The sequence below is a fragment of the Neovison vison genome, chromosome 1 (genome assembly GCF_020171115.1).
Source record: "Neovison vison isolate M4711 chromosome 1, ASM_NN_V1, whole genome shotgun sequence".
In the NCBI taxonomy this organism is placed as follows: Eukaryota; Metazoa; Chordata; class Mammalia; order Carnivora; family Mustelidae; genus Neogale; species Neogale vison.
This window is the reverse complement of record NC_058091.1, coordinates 164,831,463-164,848,340: the sequence shown is the minus strand read 5'-3', so window position 1 is coordinate 164,848,340 and position 16,878 is coordinate 164,831,463. Positions and strand designations below refer to the sequence as shown.

Genomic DNA, 16,878 nt, shown 5'->3' with positions numbered 1-16,878 from the left:
ATATTGTTTCTCTTTAAGCAGTTGAGGGGGTATGACTGGAGTCTAATCAAAGAGGTTTCAGTAGCATTAGCTGCTGTGGACAACATAACAAAAGATGTTTCTGGCAGTAGATAACTAGATATAATACTAATTTGAATATTTTTAGGTTCTAGAATCTAACCTCAAGAATAGGAAGTGATGGATCTCTGAATTCTACTCCTTAACTATATGTTAACTAACATAAATTAAAAACAAAATAAAATAGGAAGTAAAAATACAGAGATGTGTGATGAAGGATTACCCATAGTTTCTAAGATTGAGAGGTTTTACTTTTTGACAACCTCAGGTGTTACAGTAAAGAGTTAAACTATGATATGCTTTTCTGATTTCTTCTGCCCCTTGTGCTGTTTTACTACAACTCCTAATTTGTTCCTTATTCTACTATTTATAGAAAGAGGTTTTGTATTTTATTTAAGATTTTACTTATTTGTTTGAAAGAGGGAGAGAGCGTGAGAGAGAGCATGAGCAGGGGATAGAAGCAGAGGGAGAGGCAGGCTCCCTGCCAAGAAGAGAGGAGAGAGCAAGGAGCAGGGAGCCAGATCCAGGGCCCTATCCCTGGACCTGATCCCTGGACTGGATCCCTGGATCCCGGGATTATGACCTAAACTGAAGGCTTCGATGTCTTTTTACTACATCTGTATCTTTGGGGTAAATACCACTTTACCTTAAAAAAAAAAAAAAGTGCAAGGATGAACTTGGAAACCCAAGGTTGAGGCCTCGTTGAAAAAAGGGCTCAAAGAGTTATTGGACCAAAGTGTGCCTGCTCCCCAGTGAGTTACAGACAGAGATTACACCAGGTGGAGTTGCCTTACAAGGCCATCTTTATTTGTATGAATAAGGAGATGACAGGGAGTAATTTCCAAAGCTGTGTCTCCGCAAAGGAGGAAACTCTGGATCTTTTAGTGTGCGGGATGAATATTCAGAAAGGGATTTTAACAATATAATGAGGCTGAAGTCACTGTTGGTCACTCCTGGCACTTTCTGATTCATCTGGGCAGGCTTTTCCTCAAATGTTTCTTTTTCTGTTCTAGTAGTTTGTTAGCTTGTTTCTAAAAGTTAAGACTAACAGCTACACAGAAGCTTCTAGGAGTTTAGTTTCTACAAGAAAGATTGACAGTTACACAGAAGTGTCTACTAGAAATTTCCTGAGTTCAGGGGGTCAGGCCAGTGACAAGAGGAGCCTAAGTAAAGCTGAGTCAGGGAGAATGTTTGTCACTATTTATCTGTGTTGTCTATTTACAACTTTTGGATAATCATTTCTTACCACATTGTGCCCCTGATTGAAGGGAGGACATGAGCATTTGGAGATGGTGTTTTCTATACTGTTTGTGATAATATTCAAGTTCTCTGGTAGCTTACTTGGTCTTCGTGACCTTTTGGCCAGCTTGACTCCACTTCATGGTCTCCCATGTGCCCCAGTGAGCTAGCTTCCTTTCCTCAGCTTGCTTGGTCTGCCTTCACCCCCACTGCCATGGCCAGAGAAGGCCCTACTCTACCTAAGACCTGGAGGCAGCAGAGAAGAAAACAAAGTATCTGTTCTTAAGAAACTTATATTCCAGTGAGAAAGACCCAGAATAAACAAAATTATTATATGTTGGGAGTGATAAGTATTGTGACAAAAAATAAAGCAGAGAAAGAAAGGTAGAGAGAGGCAGGTGATGAGAAAGACCTCTCAGGAAGTGCCTTTTGAGCAGAAATTTGTGGAGTCAGGGAGCAACCAGGTAAAGTATCTGGGTACAGAGGGCTTCAGGTAGAGGGAAGAACAAATGCAAAGGCCAAAAAAGAAAGCCAAAAAACAGTATGGTTGAAACTGAGTGAGAGGGACTGATGCCAGTCTGTGCAAGACACGGAGTGAAGAGGACAGCTTTGAGCTGAGGTGTGGTAAGGTATGGTCTGCTGTCCCAGGATGTCCTGACTGTCGTGTGGCGATTAGACATTAGAGTGCAAGAGTGAAGCAGAGATAACAACTGACAGGCTACTACAAGGCCCTCTGACTAAACTAGGTGGCAGCAAGCCAAGCAGTGAGAGAGAGTTGAATTCTGGATATAGCTGGGACTTATTGTTGCCAACACAAATGAACAAACCTTGTAGGATTTAAAAAAAAAAAAAAAGGGAAGAGGGATGCCTGGGTGGCTCAGTTGGTTAAGCATCTGCCTTCAGCTCAGGTTATGATCACAGGGTCCTCAAGTCCAGTCCCACATCGGGCTCCTTGCTCAGCAGAGCTCCTCCCTCTGCCCGTTGCTCCCCCAGCTTTTGCTCTCTCTCTCTCTGACAAATAAATAAAACCTTAAAAAAAAATAAGGAAGAGACGTTTATTTGAGCCCAAGGACTCAAATTGTATCCAAGGATAGCAACTTAGTTACACAGAAGGGAGTACTCTGGGGAAAAACATTTGAGGCAGGGCTATATATGTTTTCACACAAGTTACAAATCAGGAATATGACCCAGTAGGAGGACCCTGAGCTCAGCACATCCCATGTTTAACACCAAGTCAATAAAGTAGGAAGTGATCCAAAGACTGACAGAACAAATTCCACCACTAAATACAGTGAAGAAGCTGCATCTCATAGGTTAGGAAGGTCAGAAAGATGGAGGGAGACTGCCCCAAGGAGGACATACATGGAGAGGGCAGAGAAATGGTCTTTCCCATCCTGAGCTCAGAGGGGTAATACAAAACCACATAACATTTGTCTTTAAAAACCAGAGGGACTGAAATCCATGAGTTTGTAAAAACAGTTGGGACTTGGAGCCTGGAACTTAAAAAATATGCTGACTCACCACAGGGTTGGCCAGGAGTGTGAGTGATAGCTGGGTTGCATCCCTTCAAGAGACAGTAGTCCACGTGGAAGGCAACATGAAAATGGCAGTTCACACAATGCCAGGGGGCAAATGGGAGACAGACCTATTTGTAATGTTTTTGGAACATGTTACAGGACTTCTCTGAAAACAAGGGAGCTGGCAGGTGCCATTTTCCACCCCCATCCCCCACTATAAATACAAGGACTCTGTGGAAAGATTTAACTCTGTAGAACATTCCATCCTAAAAGAGCAAAAATGAACTTTGGGACTTCACCAAAATAAAAAAGCTTTTGCACAGCAAAGGAAACGTCACAAAAACTAAGAGGCAACCCACGGAATGGGAGAAGATATTTGCAAATGATGTTACAGATAAAGGGCTGATATCCAAGATGTATAAAGAAATGATCAAACTCAATACCCACAAAACAAATGATCCAGTCCAGAAATGGGCAGAAGACATGAATAGGCACTTCTCCAAAGAAGACATATAAATGGCTAACAGACACATGAAAAAACACTCCACATCACTTGTCATCATGGAAATCCAAATCAAAACCACTATGAGATACCAACTTCTACCAGTCAAAATGGCTAAAATTAACAAGACAAGAAACAACAAATGTTGGCGAGGCTGTGGAGAAAGGGGAACTCTCTTACACTATTGGTAGTAAGAGAGGCTGCAAGCTAGTGCAGCCACTCTGGAAAACAGTATGGAAGTTCCTCAAGACTTTAAAAATAGAGCTACCCAACGACCCAGCAACTGCACTACTGGGTATTTAGCCCAAAGATACAGATGTAGAAAAAGAAGGGGCACATGCACCCCAATGTTCATAGCAGCAATGTCCACAATAGCCAAACGGTGGAAGGAGCCCAAATGTTCTTCAACAGATGTAAGGATAAAGAAGATGTGGTTCATATATGCAATGGAATATTACTCAGCCATCAGAAAGGATAAATACCCATCATTTGCATCGACATGAATGGAACTGGAAGGGATTACATTAAGTGAAATAAGTCAAGCAGAGAAAGACAATTATTATATAGTTTCAGTCATATGTGGAATATAGGAAATAGCACAGAGGATCATAGAGGAAGGGAGGGAAAACTAAATGGGAAGAAATCAGCAAGTGAGACAAACCCTGAAAGGCTCTTAACTCCAGGAAACAAACTGAGGGTTTCAGAGGGAAACCCTGTTATGCTGCTATAAACATATGGGCATTAAAGAGGGCATGTGATATGATGAGCACTGGGTGTTATGTACAACTAATGAATCATTGAACACTACATCAAAAGCTAGTAATGGCTAATAGCATATCTAGAAACTAAACTAAACAAAACTAAAATGTCTATACTTTCCTTTTTTTTTCCAATTTATTTATTTTCAGAAAAACAGTCTATACTTTTCAAAGCAATCTATACATTTAAGGCAATCCCTATCAAAATACCAGGAACATTTTTCACATAGCTAGAACAAACAATCCTAAAATTTGTATGGAACCACAAAAGACCCCAAATAACAAAGCAATCTCAAAAAAGGAAACCAAAGCTGGATGCATGAGGATTCTGAATTCAAGCTGTATTACAAAAATGTAGTCTCAAAACAGAATGGTACTGGCTGCAAAATGGACACATTGATCAATAGAAGAGAATAGACAGCTCAGAAATGGACCCAAAACTATATGATCAACTAATCTTTGACAAAGGAGGACAGTATATCTGATGGAAAAAAGACAGTCTCTTCAACAAATGGTGCTGGGAAAATTGGACAGCCACATGCAGAAGAATGAAACTGGATCACTTTTTTACACTATATGCAAAAATAAGCTCAAAATGGACGGAAGACCTAAATGTGAGACAGGAAACCCCCAGAATCTTAGAGAAGAACACTGGGAACACTCCCTTTGACCTAGGCAGTAGGTTCTTTTTTTTCCAATTTATTTATTTTCAGAAAATCATTATTCATTATTTTTTCACCACACCCAGTGCTCCATGCAAGCCGTGCCCTCTATAATACCCACCACCTGGTACCCCAACCTCCCACGCCCCCGCCACTTCAAACCCCTCAGATTGTTTTTCAGAGTCCATAGTCTCTTATGGTTCACCTCCCCTTCCAATTTACCCAAATTCCCTTCTCCTCTCTAACGCCCCTTGTCCTCCATGCTATTTGTTATGCTCCACAAATAAGTGAAACCATATGATAATTGACTCTCTCTGCTTGACTTATTTCACTCAGCATAATCTCTTCCAGTCCCATCCATGTTGCTACAAAAGTTGGATATTCATCCTTTCTGATGGAGGCATAATACTCCATAGTGCATATGGACCACATCTTCCTTATCCATTCATCCGTTGAAGGACATCTTGGTTCTTTCCATAGTTTGGCGACCGTGGCCATTGCTGCTATAAACATTGAGGTACAGATGGCCCTTCTTTTCACGACATCTGTATCTTTGGGGTAAATACCCAGGAGTGCAATTGCAGGGTCCTAGGGAAGCTCTATTTTTAATTTCTTGAGGAATCTCCACACTGTTCTCCAAAGAGGCTGCACCAACTTGCATTCCCACCAACAGTGGAAGAGGGTTCCCTTTTCTCCACATCCTCTCCAACACATGTTGTTTCCTGTTCTGTTAATTTTGGCCATTCTAACTGGTGTAAGGTGATATCTCAATGTGTTTTTTTTTAAAAATTATTATTTATTTATTTATTTTCAGAAAAACAGTATTCATTATTTTTTCACCACACCCAGTGCTCCATGCAAGCCGTGCCCTCTATAATACCCACCACCTGGTACCCCAACCTCCCACCCCCCCGCCTCTTCAAACCCCTCAGATTGTTTTTCAGAGTCCATAGTCTCTTATGGTTCACCTCCCCTTCCAATTTACCCAAATTCCCTACTCCTCTCTAATACCCCTTGTCCTCCATGCTATTTGTTATGCTCCACAAATAAGTGAAACCATATGATAATTGACTCTCTCTGCTTGACTTATTTCACTCAGCATAATCTCTTCTAGTCCCGTCCATATTGCTACAAAAGTTGGGTATTCATCCTTTCTGATGGAGGCATAATACTCCATAGTGTATATGGACCACATCTTCGTTATCCATTCATCCGTTGAAGAGCATCTTGGTTCTTTCCATAGTTTGGCGACTGTGGCCATTGCTGCTATAAACATTGGGGTACAGATGGCCCTTCTTTTCACGACATCTGTGTCTTTGGGGTAAATACCCAGGAGTGCAATTGCAGGGTCCTAGGGAAGCTCTATTTTTAATTTCTTGAGGAATCTCCACACTGTTCTCCAAAGAGGCTGCACCAACTTGCATTCCCACCAACAGTGGAAGAGGGTTCCCCTTTCTCCACATCCTCTCCAACACATGTTGTTTCCTGTTCTGTTAATTTTGGCCATTCTAACTGGTGTAAGGTGATATCTCAATGTGGTTTTAATTTGAATCTCCTTGAGGGCTAAAGATGATGAACATTTTTTCATGTGTCTGATATAGGCAGTAGGTTCTTAATAGACACATCTTCAGAGGCAAGAGAAACAAAAGCAAAAATGAACTGTTGGGACTTTATCAATAAAAAGCTTCTGCACAGTGGAAGAAACAAGTAACAAAACTAAAAGGCAGCCTATGGAATGGGAGGAGATAATTGCAAATGATAAATCTGATAAAGGGTTACTGTCCAAAATATATAAAGAACTTATTAAACTAAACACCCCCCAAAAACAAATAATCCACTTAAATAATAGGTGGAAGACATATTCACGTCTATTCAGACATTTTTTTCCAAAGAAAACAGACACATGAAAAGATGCTCAACATCATTCATCATCAGGGAACTACAAATCAAAATTATGATGAGATACCACCTCACAGTGCCATGATGGCTAAAATTAACAGAGAGAACAACAGATGCTGGTGAGGATGTGGAGAAAAGGGAGCTTCTTTCACTGTTGGTGGGAATGCAAACTGGTACAGTAATCCTGGAAAACAGTATGGAAGTTCCTCCAACAGTAAAAATAGTAATACCCTATGATCCAGCAATAGCACTACTGGGTATTTACTCAAGGGATACAAAAAATACTGATTTGAAGTGGTACATGCACCCCCATGTTTATAGCAGCAATGTCCACAATAGTCAAATTATGGAAGAGAACAAATGTTCATTTTATCAGCTAACGAATGGATAAAATAGATAAAGATGGTAAACATATATTCATATATATATTCATATATATATTTCTATCTCTCAGCCATCAAAAAGAATGAAATCTTGCTATTTGCAGCAACAGGATGGAGCTAAAGTAGATTATGCTAAGTGAACTGAATCAGGGAACGATAAATATCACATGATTTTACTCATATGTGGAATTTAGGAAGCCTAACAGGTAGGGAGAAGAAAAAAAGGAGGAAAAACAGACTCCTTTTTTTTTTTTTTTTTTAAAGTTACTTGTTTATTTGAGAGAGAAACCACACACGAGCAAGGGGGGTGAGGGCAGGTCAGGGTGGGGGCTCAATCCTAGGACCCTGAGATCATGACCAGAGCCACCCAGGCGCCAGAAAGCTAACTCTTAACTATACAGAACTAAGGGTTGCTCGAGGGTAGTTGGGTGTGGGAGATGGGTGAAATAAGTGATGGATATGAAGCAGGGCACAGGTTGTGATGAGCACTGTGTGTTATATGTGAGAAATCACTAAATCCCACACCTGAAACCAATATTACTCTGTGTTAACTAACTGCAAGTTAAATAAAAAACTTAGAAGAAAAAAAAAATCCATGGGACAAGTAGATCACTCAAGAAAAGATCCAAGAGAATATTTGATCTTGGTTCCAATCCATGGGCACAGAGTATTTTGGTGGTACAGTGGTGGAGGGTCCAGCAAAGGAAAGGAGGAGCAAATGAGGAAGGTAGAAAACCAGGAAAAGTGTGAAGTTCCAGAAGCCATTGGGGTTTGGGGTAGAGGAGTATGGAGGGAAACATCTGCATTGTCAGATGTTGCTCTGAAGGTGGAGAGGCCGCCCCAATTGACTTTGAGAACCATTCCAACGGCTTGATGGGGAGGAACTCCCCCCCAGAGTCATCTGAAGAGAGAATGGGAAGTGAAAAAGAGTCCGCAGTGAATCTGGGCCACTTTTCAGAGGACTTTTGATGCCCCAGAGGGAAGGGTCCGTAGCTGGATGGGCCCTTGGGTTCTAGAATGGCGTCTAAGCGGTTTTCAGGGTGGCTGATTCTGCGGCACGTGTTTGCATGTTGGTGGCAACTGAGAGGAAGAAATTGTTGGTGAGGTACAAAACAGGAACAGCTGTGGAGGCGACATCCCTGAGCAGGCGGGAGGGGCTGGGGCTGGCACCCAGGGGCAGGACCTGGCTCTATACATTTCCCGCATCAAGCGCAGATACTCGCGACAGAAGCCACCTCCGCACTGCTTCCCCGCAGCTCAGTAGCGAGCTGGAGCCATCCCTGCGGGAACTACGCCTCCCGGCAGGCAGTGCACGCCGTGGCCAATGCGCAGGCGCATGCCACGGCCTCGGCTCGTCCCCTCCCAGCCGCCCCGGCCCCACTTCCGGGCTGCAGCCACCGACGCGGAGGGGGACGGGTTCCTCTTAAAAGAGAAACGGCGGCGGTGCGCGCGAGGTGGGCCCTCGTCCTCCCGCGGCTCTCCGGGCCTGCGCGCGAGGCGGGGGAGGCGCAGGCGCAGTTGAGCTGAGGGCGGGTGGGGGCTCGCAGGTAAGGCCAGGTGTGGGTGGACCGCGGCTGGCGCTCTCGGTGGCCTGGGCGCTGCCTTCGGAATCGGCGTGTCCTACGCACAGCTAGCGTTAAGTGGGGCGACCCGAGCCGGGGTGGGGACGCCGTCCTGACCCGGCCCCAGCCACGGTCGCCCCGCCACGAAGAGCGCCCCCCGGCGGCGCCAGCTCCGTCCCCCGCCCGCCAGTAAAGGCCCGTGCTCTCCTCAGGGGAAACTGCCCCTGCCCCCTGAGCAACCCCAGTTGAAAGTCCTCCGTGAGTCTCACGCCCTTGCCCAGCCCTGTGCCAGCGCTTCGGCATCTCAGGTCCGGCCATTGTTCGGCCTCGACCCCGTCTCGCTGCCGCCCGCCGCCCGGCGGTCCACGCGCCGTAACGTCAGCCGGGGCGGTGAGGGCGCCGGGGCCGCGGACGCCGCCGGAATGACTCGATCCGGCTCCCAGGTGGCCGACGAGCCAACCGCGGCCCCCGCGGCAGGCGGAGCCGGGGCCTCGGGCCCGCCCACACGCGCGTCTCCTCCGCCCGGTAGGTCCCGGTGCGCATGGCTTCCTCCCCGGTGGACGCGTCCCGCAGGCGGCAGGAGAAGCGGCGGCAGCTGGACGCGCGCCGCAGCAAGTGCCGCATCCGCTTGGGCGGCCACATGGAGCAGTGGTGCCTCCTCAAGGAGCGGCTGGGCTTCTCCCTGCACTCGCAGCTCGCTAAGTTCCTGTTGGACCGGTTAGGGGCCGGCGCGGGCCTGCGGGGGAGGGCACCCAGGTTGCCACGCCCAGTCCCCTCCCCTGGTCCGGGGCCTACCCTCTGCTCCTCCCCACCTGCACGGGCCTCGGTTGGGCCGAACGGCCTGTGCGATTGGTGGCTTCTGTGGGTCCCTTGCCGTCCTCTTGGTCCCCGCCGAAAGTGTGTGCGTGCTGAAAGCTGAAGGCACCCGCTGGCTGGGATCCCTCCCTAAGCTGCCTGTCTTCTCCCCCCGCCCCCTTCCCCTCGCAGGTACACTTCTTCAGGCTGTGTGCTCTGTGCAGGTAGGGAGGAGATCACTAGAGGTAGGGGGTCTGGAGCCAGGGAGGGGAGAGGGGCAACAGGACCCAGAAGCAGCCTTAGGAAGGACTGGAGCAGAGGGGACCCTGAGTGAGTTTGGGAAAAGGTGGGGGAGTTGGGGAGCCCAGGGTAGTTTGAGGGGGACAGCCTGCGGAGAAGACAGCAACGTTTCAGGACCTTGGGGATTCTGGGCTCTGAAGAATGGTTAACTGAACTAGGGACTGTCCTTGCCCAGGGCGTTGGGGGACATGGCTGTGAGGGCGTGTCCGAGGGTGAGAGTGGGAGGCTTCCCAGCTTGCCCTGACTGTTGCCTTCACACTTCAGGTCCTGAGCCTTTGCCTCCCAAGGGTCTGCAGTATCTGGTGCTCCTGTCTCATGCCCACAGCCGAGAGTGCAGCCTGGTGCCAGGGCTTCGGGGGCCCGGGGGCCAAGATGGGGGGCTTGTGTGGGAGTGCTCTGCAGGCCACACCTTCTCCTGGGGCCCCTCTTCAGGCTCCATATCTCCAGAGGAGCCCAAGCCAGCTTCCTGCCCAAATACTTCCCAGAGAAGCTGTTGTCTGGAGGCCAGGAGCGGCCAGGAGCCTGCAGGTAGGCTTCAGGAAAGAAGAGTTACGAAGAAAAGCAAGGGAGAATGGTTCCCATCTCTGTGGCTTAGAGCCCCATTTTCTAAAAATGATCCTTTCTCAGTGGAGAAACTAGGCTGACAAGGAAGTCAATCCTCAAATATATTTTTAGGTATAAAAAGCAAAATACAGAATAAGATTTATGTTGTGTTACCATTGGTGGAAAAATAAGAGGAGAATGAATATATGTATATTATGAACGTATATAAAATTTCTCTGGAAGGGCATGTAGGAAGCCAGGTTTTCTGTGGGAAGAACTAGGTGATTGGGGGACAATATCAGAAAAGAGATTTTTCAAAGTGTATCTTTTTATACTTTTATTTTTTGAACCATGTGAATGTATCATCTCCAAAGAAAATACCCCTTCCGATCCCTGTAGCCTCTGCACCCTCCTCCTTCCCAAGAGTCTTCCCACCACTTCAGACCTTAGAAATGTATGTGTACTCATGCCCCCAGCCCAGAGTTCCTTCCCCTCTGACCCTACCTTTGTCAACAGGTTTGGCATCTGAGCATGATGAGAGGACTCTGGAGGCCAAGTTGCCCAGGTGAGGCGGGGGCTGGGGGGGGTGGGTCGGTGAGGGGTGGTGGGAGGGAAAAGCTAGACTTGGGTGAATTTCAAGGGTGAGTGAGCAGAGCCTGAGGCTTCCCTTTCTTGGTCCAGCAGGGAAGTGGGACCCCTACTGGAGACCTTCCCAACCCCAGGAGAAGATGGGGAGGAGGAAGATGAGGATGAAGAGGAGATGCTCAGTGATGCCAGCCCATGGACCTACAGCTCCTCCCCAGACGAGCAAGTTGGGGCTGTGGAAAGATGTTGAACAGAGCAGCAGGGAGGGAACAGCTGGTCAGGGATCCCAGGCTTTCCAGACTCAAGGGAAAGGCTTATTGGTGGGGAAGGCAGAAAGAATTGGAGGCTCTGAATTGGGGAAAGGGGATGAAGGTAGGCTCAGAGGAAAATGAAAGATGAAAGTAGTTGTGAACATAGATCCTAGGGTAATGGTAGCATTGTTCTGGAGATTGGGATCTTGGCAATTTAGGGGCTGGGGTTGGGTTGAAAGCTAGCTAAGAGCCCGGGGAGATAATGCCCTTCTTTTCCTTCTCTTTTCAGCAGTGATCCAGATGCCCCCAGAGTACTTCCTTCCCCTGTCACCCATGCACTTAAGGATGGGGAGACACCCCTGGCCCCACCAGCTCCCCTCAATCCTCTTGCTGTACCATCTTCATCAACATCCTCATCGGGTTCTGGAGCTCTTCTGCCTATGGAAATTGGGGTACAGCCAGAACTCAGAGGGACCCCTCAAGCAGCCCAGCAGACTGAGCCCCTGGCCAGGTAACCTGATGGCTGAGACAGAGGGCAGGGGCATCCTGGGACATGGCCCTCCCTCGAGGCCCTCTGCTCCCTCTTTGCTGCCCATAGCCCTGGGAGTCAGGCCCAGTCTGCTCTGACCTTGGCCTGGGAGGAGGACACAACACAGATCGGCCCCAAGAGAATTAGGTAGGCCTCGGGGAGGGGGCCTTGGGGAGGGGAGTGATAAGAGGGGGTTGAGGAGAGCCTGTGGGAGTCCTTATGCTCCTGCCTATATCCCCCCCGCCCCCCCACCCCAGGAAAGCTGCCAAAAGAGAGCTGCTGCCTTGTGACTTCCCTGGCTGTGGAAGGATCTTCTCCAACCGGCAGTATTTGAATGTGAGGACATGAGGGTCACAGACTGGGCTCTATGTGGCCTCAGAGGTATATGAGAAGGGCTTAAGAAAATGCGGAGGTGAAGGAGAAGCTGAAGCAAAGAAGCTCGTGGTGTGGGTGGATTTGGAGATAGGAAGAGAAGAGCTGGACCTGCAGAGCTCACCTAGGGTTAATCACTAAACAAACAGCTGTAGATAAGGAAGAAAACTAAGCGTCAGGTGCACAGCTGCTGCTTGCCACTGCTGGTTGTGTCGGCCCTCCAAGGGTCACATGGGGATGACAGTGGCATTCCTCAGGGTCTTGGAGTGCTAGCATTTTTCTAAGCAGTTGATGTGGATCATCAACTTCTGGTCTCCAAAACATCCCTAGGGAGTAGGTGCCAAGACTTTTCCTCCTACAGGTGAGGCAACTGAGGCACACTGAAAGCTAGTGCGTGGTTGTGCTGGGGTTCCAGAGTCCGCACTCAGCCACTGGGCCCTGCTGGTTGGAGTGGGTAGTTCTAGTGCCAGAGGACCAGAAGATGTAGCCTAACTGCAGGAGAGGTTTGAGGCACAAAGAGGGAAGGGCCACAGACCCACACCTAACCCAAAGCCCTCCCAGATGATGTCCTGAAGCTGAGGGAGAGCCCAGACCAGAGGGATGGTGAAGCAATGGTGGATGGGATTTGGGAGAGGAAACGGGTACGTCAGCCCCCTGTGGTAGGAAAGCTCTGGGATAAGGACTTTATTGGGGCCAGTCAAACATAGGAGGCTCTTAATGAAGAAGACTGAAGCAGCCTCAAGCAGCAGTTTAACTATGGGAAAGTGGGATTATAGAAAAGAGGACAGCCCATGCAGTTTACGGAGCCAGGATGTAAAATTCGGTCAGACAGGAGAACAATTTCCCAGACATACTCAGGGAGTTAAAGAACACACTACCCTTAAAGTGTTCCAGGTTGAGAGCATGCATGTGTGTGTGTATGTGTGTTTCCAAAGCAGATTTAGGAATACGTCATATAATAAATACTCATGATGAGCTATTAATAAAGTAGGCAGTCTGGGCAACATTGTCGTACACTGATACTGAAGAAGGTAGTCATACCTACGTAGATTGTGTTCTCATTCCCAGAAGACAGCAACTTCATGATTAGGGAACCAAGAGCGTCACCAGAATGGCCCTTTGTTCAGAGAACTGGGCTTTGTAAGGAGGGTTGTGGCAGAAATGTGAGATAATGCAAGTCAAGGACGGGATAGGATGAGGGCAGTGTTTAGTGTCAGGATGGGATGGGGTGCTCGCAGTCGGATGAGGACTGGCCAGGATGATGGGAGCTGGTGGTGACAGAACTATTGGGGGAAGGGGGTGGGCAGAGGAGCCTGCCTGCTGGGCCAGCTCTGGTGGCCTCCCTGACATTACCTGTCTCCTTTCCTAGCACCACAAGAAGTACCAGCACATCCACCAAAAGTCCTTTTCCTGCCCAGAGCCAGCCTGTGGGAAGTCCTTCAACTTTAAGAAACACTTGAAGGAGCATGTTAAACTGCACAGTGGTGAGTGGTAGAAATGCCTCCTCATTTTCTTCCTGTGGGTGCTGTCCCCTGCCCTTATGGGTCCCTTCACTTCCCTGTGGGGCCCATCACCTCCTATCTGCATGTCCCATCACCCCTCCATGGGATGACTCTCATACTCAGTTCTCTGTGTGGTGAGCACCCGCCTGCCTGAGATTGTTCTAGGTGCTGAGATACAAAAGTGAACAAAGAAGGAAATCCTTACTTCATAAGACGTCCACTCTAGTGATAAGAGGGCTACAAAGAGATGTAAAAGCCCGGAAGGCGAAGGAGAGCACAAGGGAGGAGTCTCTCTGGTAGAAAGGGAAGATGCTTTGAGCAAAGACATAAGTGAAAGGAGAAATTGAGGCTTGTCCATGTCTATGGGCAGCTCTGGGAAGGCCCTGACCTGGCTTCTGTGTCGTGTGTTCCGGAAAGGGAGAGGAGACCAGGAAGTTAGAAAGGAAGGAAAAGAGATCAGACAGGTGGTTGGGGTCTCCAAGGCTACCATCAGCATGGCTTGGCTTCTGGCCAAACGAGATAAGGTCGTGTATGGTAGAAGGACACAATTGACTTTAAGAGGAGCAAAGTGACTGCCATGTGGAGAAATGGGACTGTAGGAACACACAGTGCACAGTGACAGCAGGTCCAGTTGGGTTGGTAGGGGGGTGTGGCTGGAGGCTGATGGGAGTGTGAAGGTACAGCCCAAAGGCCACTGTGAGAAGGACACACTGGCTACAGGTGGATTGGCAAGAGGGCATCAAGGCTGCCTTGAAGGATTCCAGCCTGAGCAACTGGGCAGAGGTGATGAGATTTCCTGGAAATAAGGGAGAGGCAGGCTTTAGGAAAGGGACATTTTATTTGGGACATGCTAATTTAGACATCCTAGAAGATGTGAGTCTGGAGTTCAGAGATGATGGAGGAAAAATGTGTTCATCACAAGCAGGTGGGTGGTCTTTGGGGTTGAGGGTAGAGGGTACCTACATGGAGTGAGCTTAGGTAGAAGAGAGTTCTGAGCGGTGCAGGTGGGAAGGGCAGCTCCCAAGCACCTGGTGAAGCAGATGAACAGTATTTGAGGACCCAAGTGGAGAGAGTGTTCTGTGGGGTGGGGGGGTAGGTTGTGCCAGTACTACGAGACTGAGTAAGATGAGGACAGGCCACCAGATATGGTGGTGGGAAGCCACCTTTGACTAGACGACAAGGTGGTGTGTGACAAGGGAGGACAGCCAGAATGAAGTGAGTTCAAGGCAGGGAGCAGTTGGGGAAGTAGAGGTAGCAAGTATGGGCCACTCTCTGGAGTGTTGCTGTGAAGACAAGTAGAGAAATGGGGTCTTAGCTGGAGGCTGTGAGTTTGCGGGTACAGAGATGGAAATGATCCCACTGAGAGAAAAGGCTTACTGATGTCTGAGTTTGGGGGGTAAGGGGGAACCTCTGGTCAGGGAGAAGCAGTGGGCCTCTGCACAGTTGGAGGGCGACTGCAGTGGACGGAGAAAGGGATAGTCACGTATATGGGCAGAGGCGAACTGGTGGATGGATCAGGTCAGGGGACTATATTCTTTCTGGGTTCTCTATCTCCCTGGTGACTTGAAGAATGAGACCACTGCTGAATGAGCTAGAAGAGAGAGGAGGTGGTATGGAAAATGGCCTTCTGGACTCTTGAGAGCGGCAGAGTGAACTGGCCACGAAATGCAGAGGCATATGGTGGGCCCTTGGGACTTGTGGTTGTGAATGAAAAGGAAAGGCTGAGGCGTAGGCGAATGGATTGTGGGTTGTGTTTCTGCTCCCCTACCCCACGTGTGTGTTCCTGGAACAGGCCAAGGGTTGTGTTTACCTTGATGCAACTAAGGGAGAGAGCAGCTAGTGAGTTCATAGTGTGAGCAAAGGAGGCTAAAAAGATACCCCCAGAAAGGGATCTGGTTAAGGAGTGTGGAGGGGGACAGTGGGAAGGCAACAGGCTGCTGGACTGGCAGCCTGCAGTCACAGGCTTATTGTAGCGGGACAAAGTAGAAGGCCGTTGCTGGAGCTGGGATGCTTGAAATGGAGATTTCAAGGAGGTGCAGTGCTCTGGGAGTGGTGGCTGAGAGTGGTGGGAGACCAGGTCAGTGCAGGTCCGGGAAAAGAAATGTGGAGTGCTGGACGTGTAGAAGGCAAAGCAATAACACGAGTAATGGCTGAGGAGAGGGCCTGGGGCCGGAGGTTTGGGGAATGTGATGGAGTAACGGGGAAGAAGGCTGCAGGGGTACATGTGGGGTTATACACGTGGTGGTGAGACAGATGTCTAAAGAATGCCCCAAAAAGCAGGGATACCTCATGTAGAGCCTGCCCAGAGACTTGGGAGGTATAGGAGAAAAACCACAGTGGGACTGAGAGAAATGCTGGAGAAGCACAGAGGGCAGGTGGTCAGTGCTGGTAGGGAGGCAGGTTCAGGGAAAATGGAACAGATTGGCAGCTGACAGCCAAGGGGCACTGTTGGGGGCCTGGGGGGCGGTGCATAAGCTGGTTGATTGGGGCCAGTACTCCTGTGAGGGTTGGCAGGTGGGCTGGGCTGAGGAGGGGCCATGGCCTCGGGATGGTTGCTGGGGTGAGCCCTGTGAACCCGCAGACACCCGGGACTACATCTGTGAGTTCTGCGCCCGGTCTTTCCGCACCAGCAGCAACCTCGTCATCCACCGGCGCATCCACACTGGAGAGAAACCCCTGCAGTGAGTGTGCAGGGAGGAGGGTGGGAAGGTTGGGGTGTGGGTGGGCAAGCAAGACAGAGCTAAAGGAGGGGGAGCCCCTGGGGAAGTCATGATGGGCCGAAGCCCTGTCCTTCCCTCCGCTGTCCCTGGCTCAGGTGTGAGATCTGCGGGTTCACCTGCCGCCAGAAGGCTTCCCTGAACTGGCACCGGCGCAAGCACGCGGAGACAGCCGCTACTCTGCGCTTCCCCTGTGAGTTTTGTGGCAAGCGTTTCGAGAAGCCAGACAGCGTTGCAGCTCACTGCAGCAAAAGCCATCCAGCCCTGCTCCCAGTCCCACAAGAGTCATCCGGCCCATCGGAGCCCTGTCCCAGCATCTCTGCCTCTCTGATCCTGGGGTCTGGTGATGAGTCCAGGCCCTCTGTGGTTCCTCAGGCTCTGACCGTGCTCCCTCAGCAGTGAGCATTCCTGAGCTCTGAGGAACCAGACCCTGGAGACTGAAGAGGAGCAAGGAAGAGAAGTGCCAGGTGCCTGGTCCCCAGAAACCCGGGTGTCAGGGAGTTTAGGGTGGGGGCAGAAAAACAAGCCAGGCTACTTTAGTCTTCCTAAAGGACAGAATAAACCCAGTATTTCACATGGACGTACGTGGGCAGAGTGACTATTTTGGCACCTGAAGTGCAGGAATCCTGATTTCTCAAGGAGCAGGCGCTACTAGAATATGCCTGAGTTTACCATGGGTGTGGGCTGTATTACTCTCTCTGCAGG

At 49.1% G+C, this 16,878-nt stretch overlaps 1 protein-coding gene across 5 annotated transcripts; it reads left to right on the top strand.

Moving 5' to 3' along the window:
- The first annotated feature begins 8,414 nt into the window (after positions 1 to 8,414).
- On the top strand, positions 8,415 to 16,753 carry ZNF692 (zinc finger protein 692). Of its 5 annotated transcripts, none has more exons than XM_044261989.1 (12): positions 8,415 to 8,471; positions 9,109 to 9,296; positions 9,567 to 9,598; positions 9,939 to 10,202; positions 10,734 to 10,782; positions 10,902 to 11,024; positions 11,346 to 11,564; positions 11,652 to 11,729; positions 11,840 to 11,918; positions 13,324 to 13,438; positions 16,038 to 16,137; positions 16,272 to 16,753. In XM_044261989.1, the coding sequence occupies exons 2-12, from the start codon at positions 9,121 to 9,123 to the stop codon at positions 16,573 to 16,575; spliced, it is 1,539 nt and encodes a 512-aa protein (XP_044117924.1). In that variant the 5' UTR covers positions 8,415 to 8,471; positions 9,109 to 9,120; the 3' UTR covers positions 16,576 to 16,753. The 5 variants fall into 5 exon arrangements, with proteins under 5 accessions (XP_044117924.1, XP_044117914.1, XP_044117904.1 ...); XM_044261979.1 differs by having other exon boundaries at positions 10,899 to 11,024; XM_044261969.1 differs by having other exon boundaries at positions 8,416 to 8,471; positions 11,343 to 11,564.
- The last annotated feature ends 125 nt before the right edge of the window (positions 16,754 to 16,878 follow it).

Bases quoted from the DNA above. Each gene is read 5' to 3' on its own strand.
- ZNF692 (XM_044261997.1), top strand. From the start codon at position 9,002: ATGACTCGATCCGGCTCCCAGGTGGCCGACGAGCCAACCGCGGCCCCC. The intron at 9,297-9,938 runs GTTAGGGGCCGG...TTCACACTTCAG, and splicing joins GCTAAGTTCCTGTTGGACCG to GTCCTGAGCCTTTGCCTCCC. The intron at 11,730-11,839 runs GTAGGCCTCGGG...CCCCCACCCCAG, and splicing joins ATCGGCCCCAAGAGAATTAG to GAAAGCTGCCAAAAGAGAGC.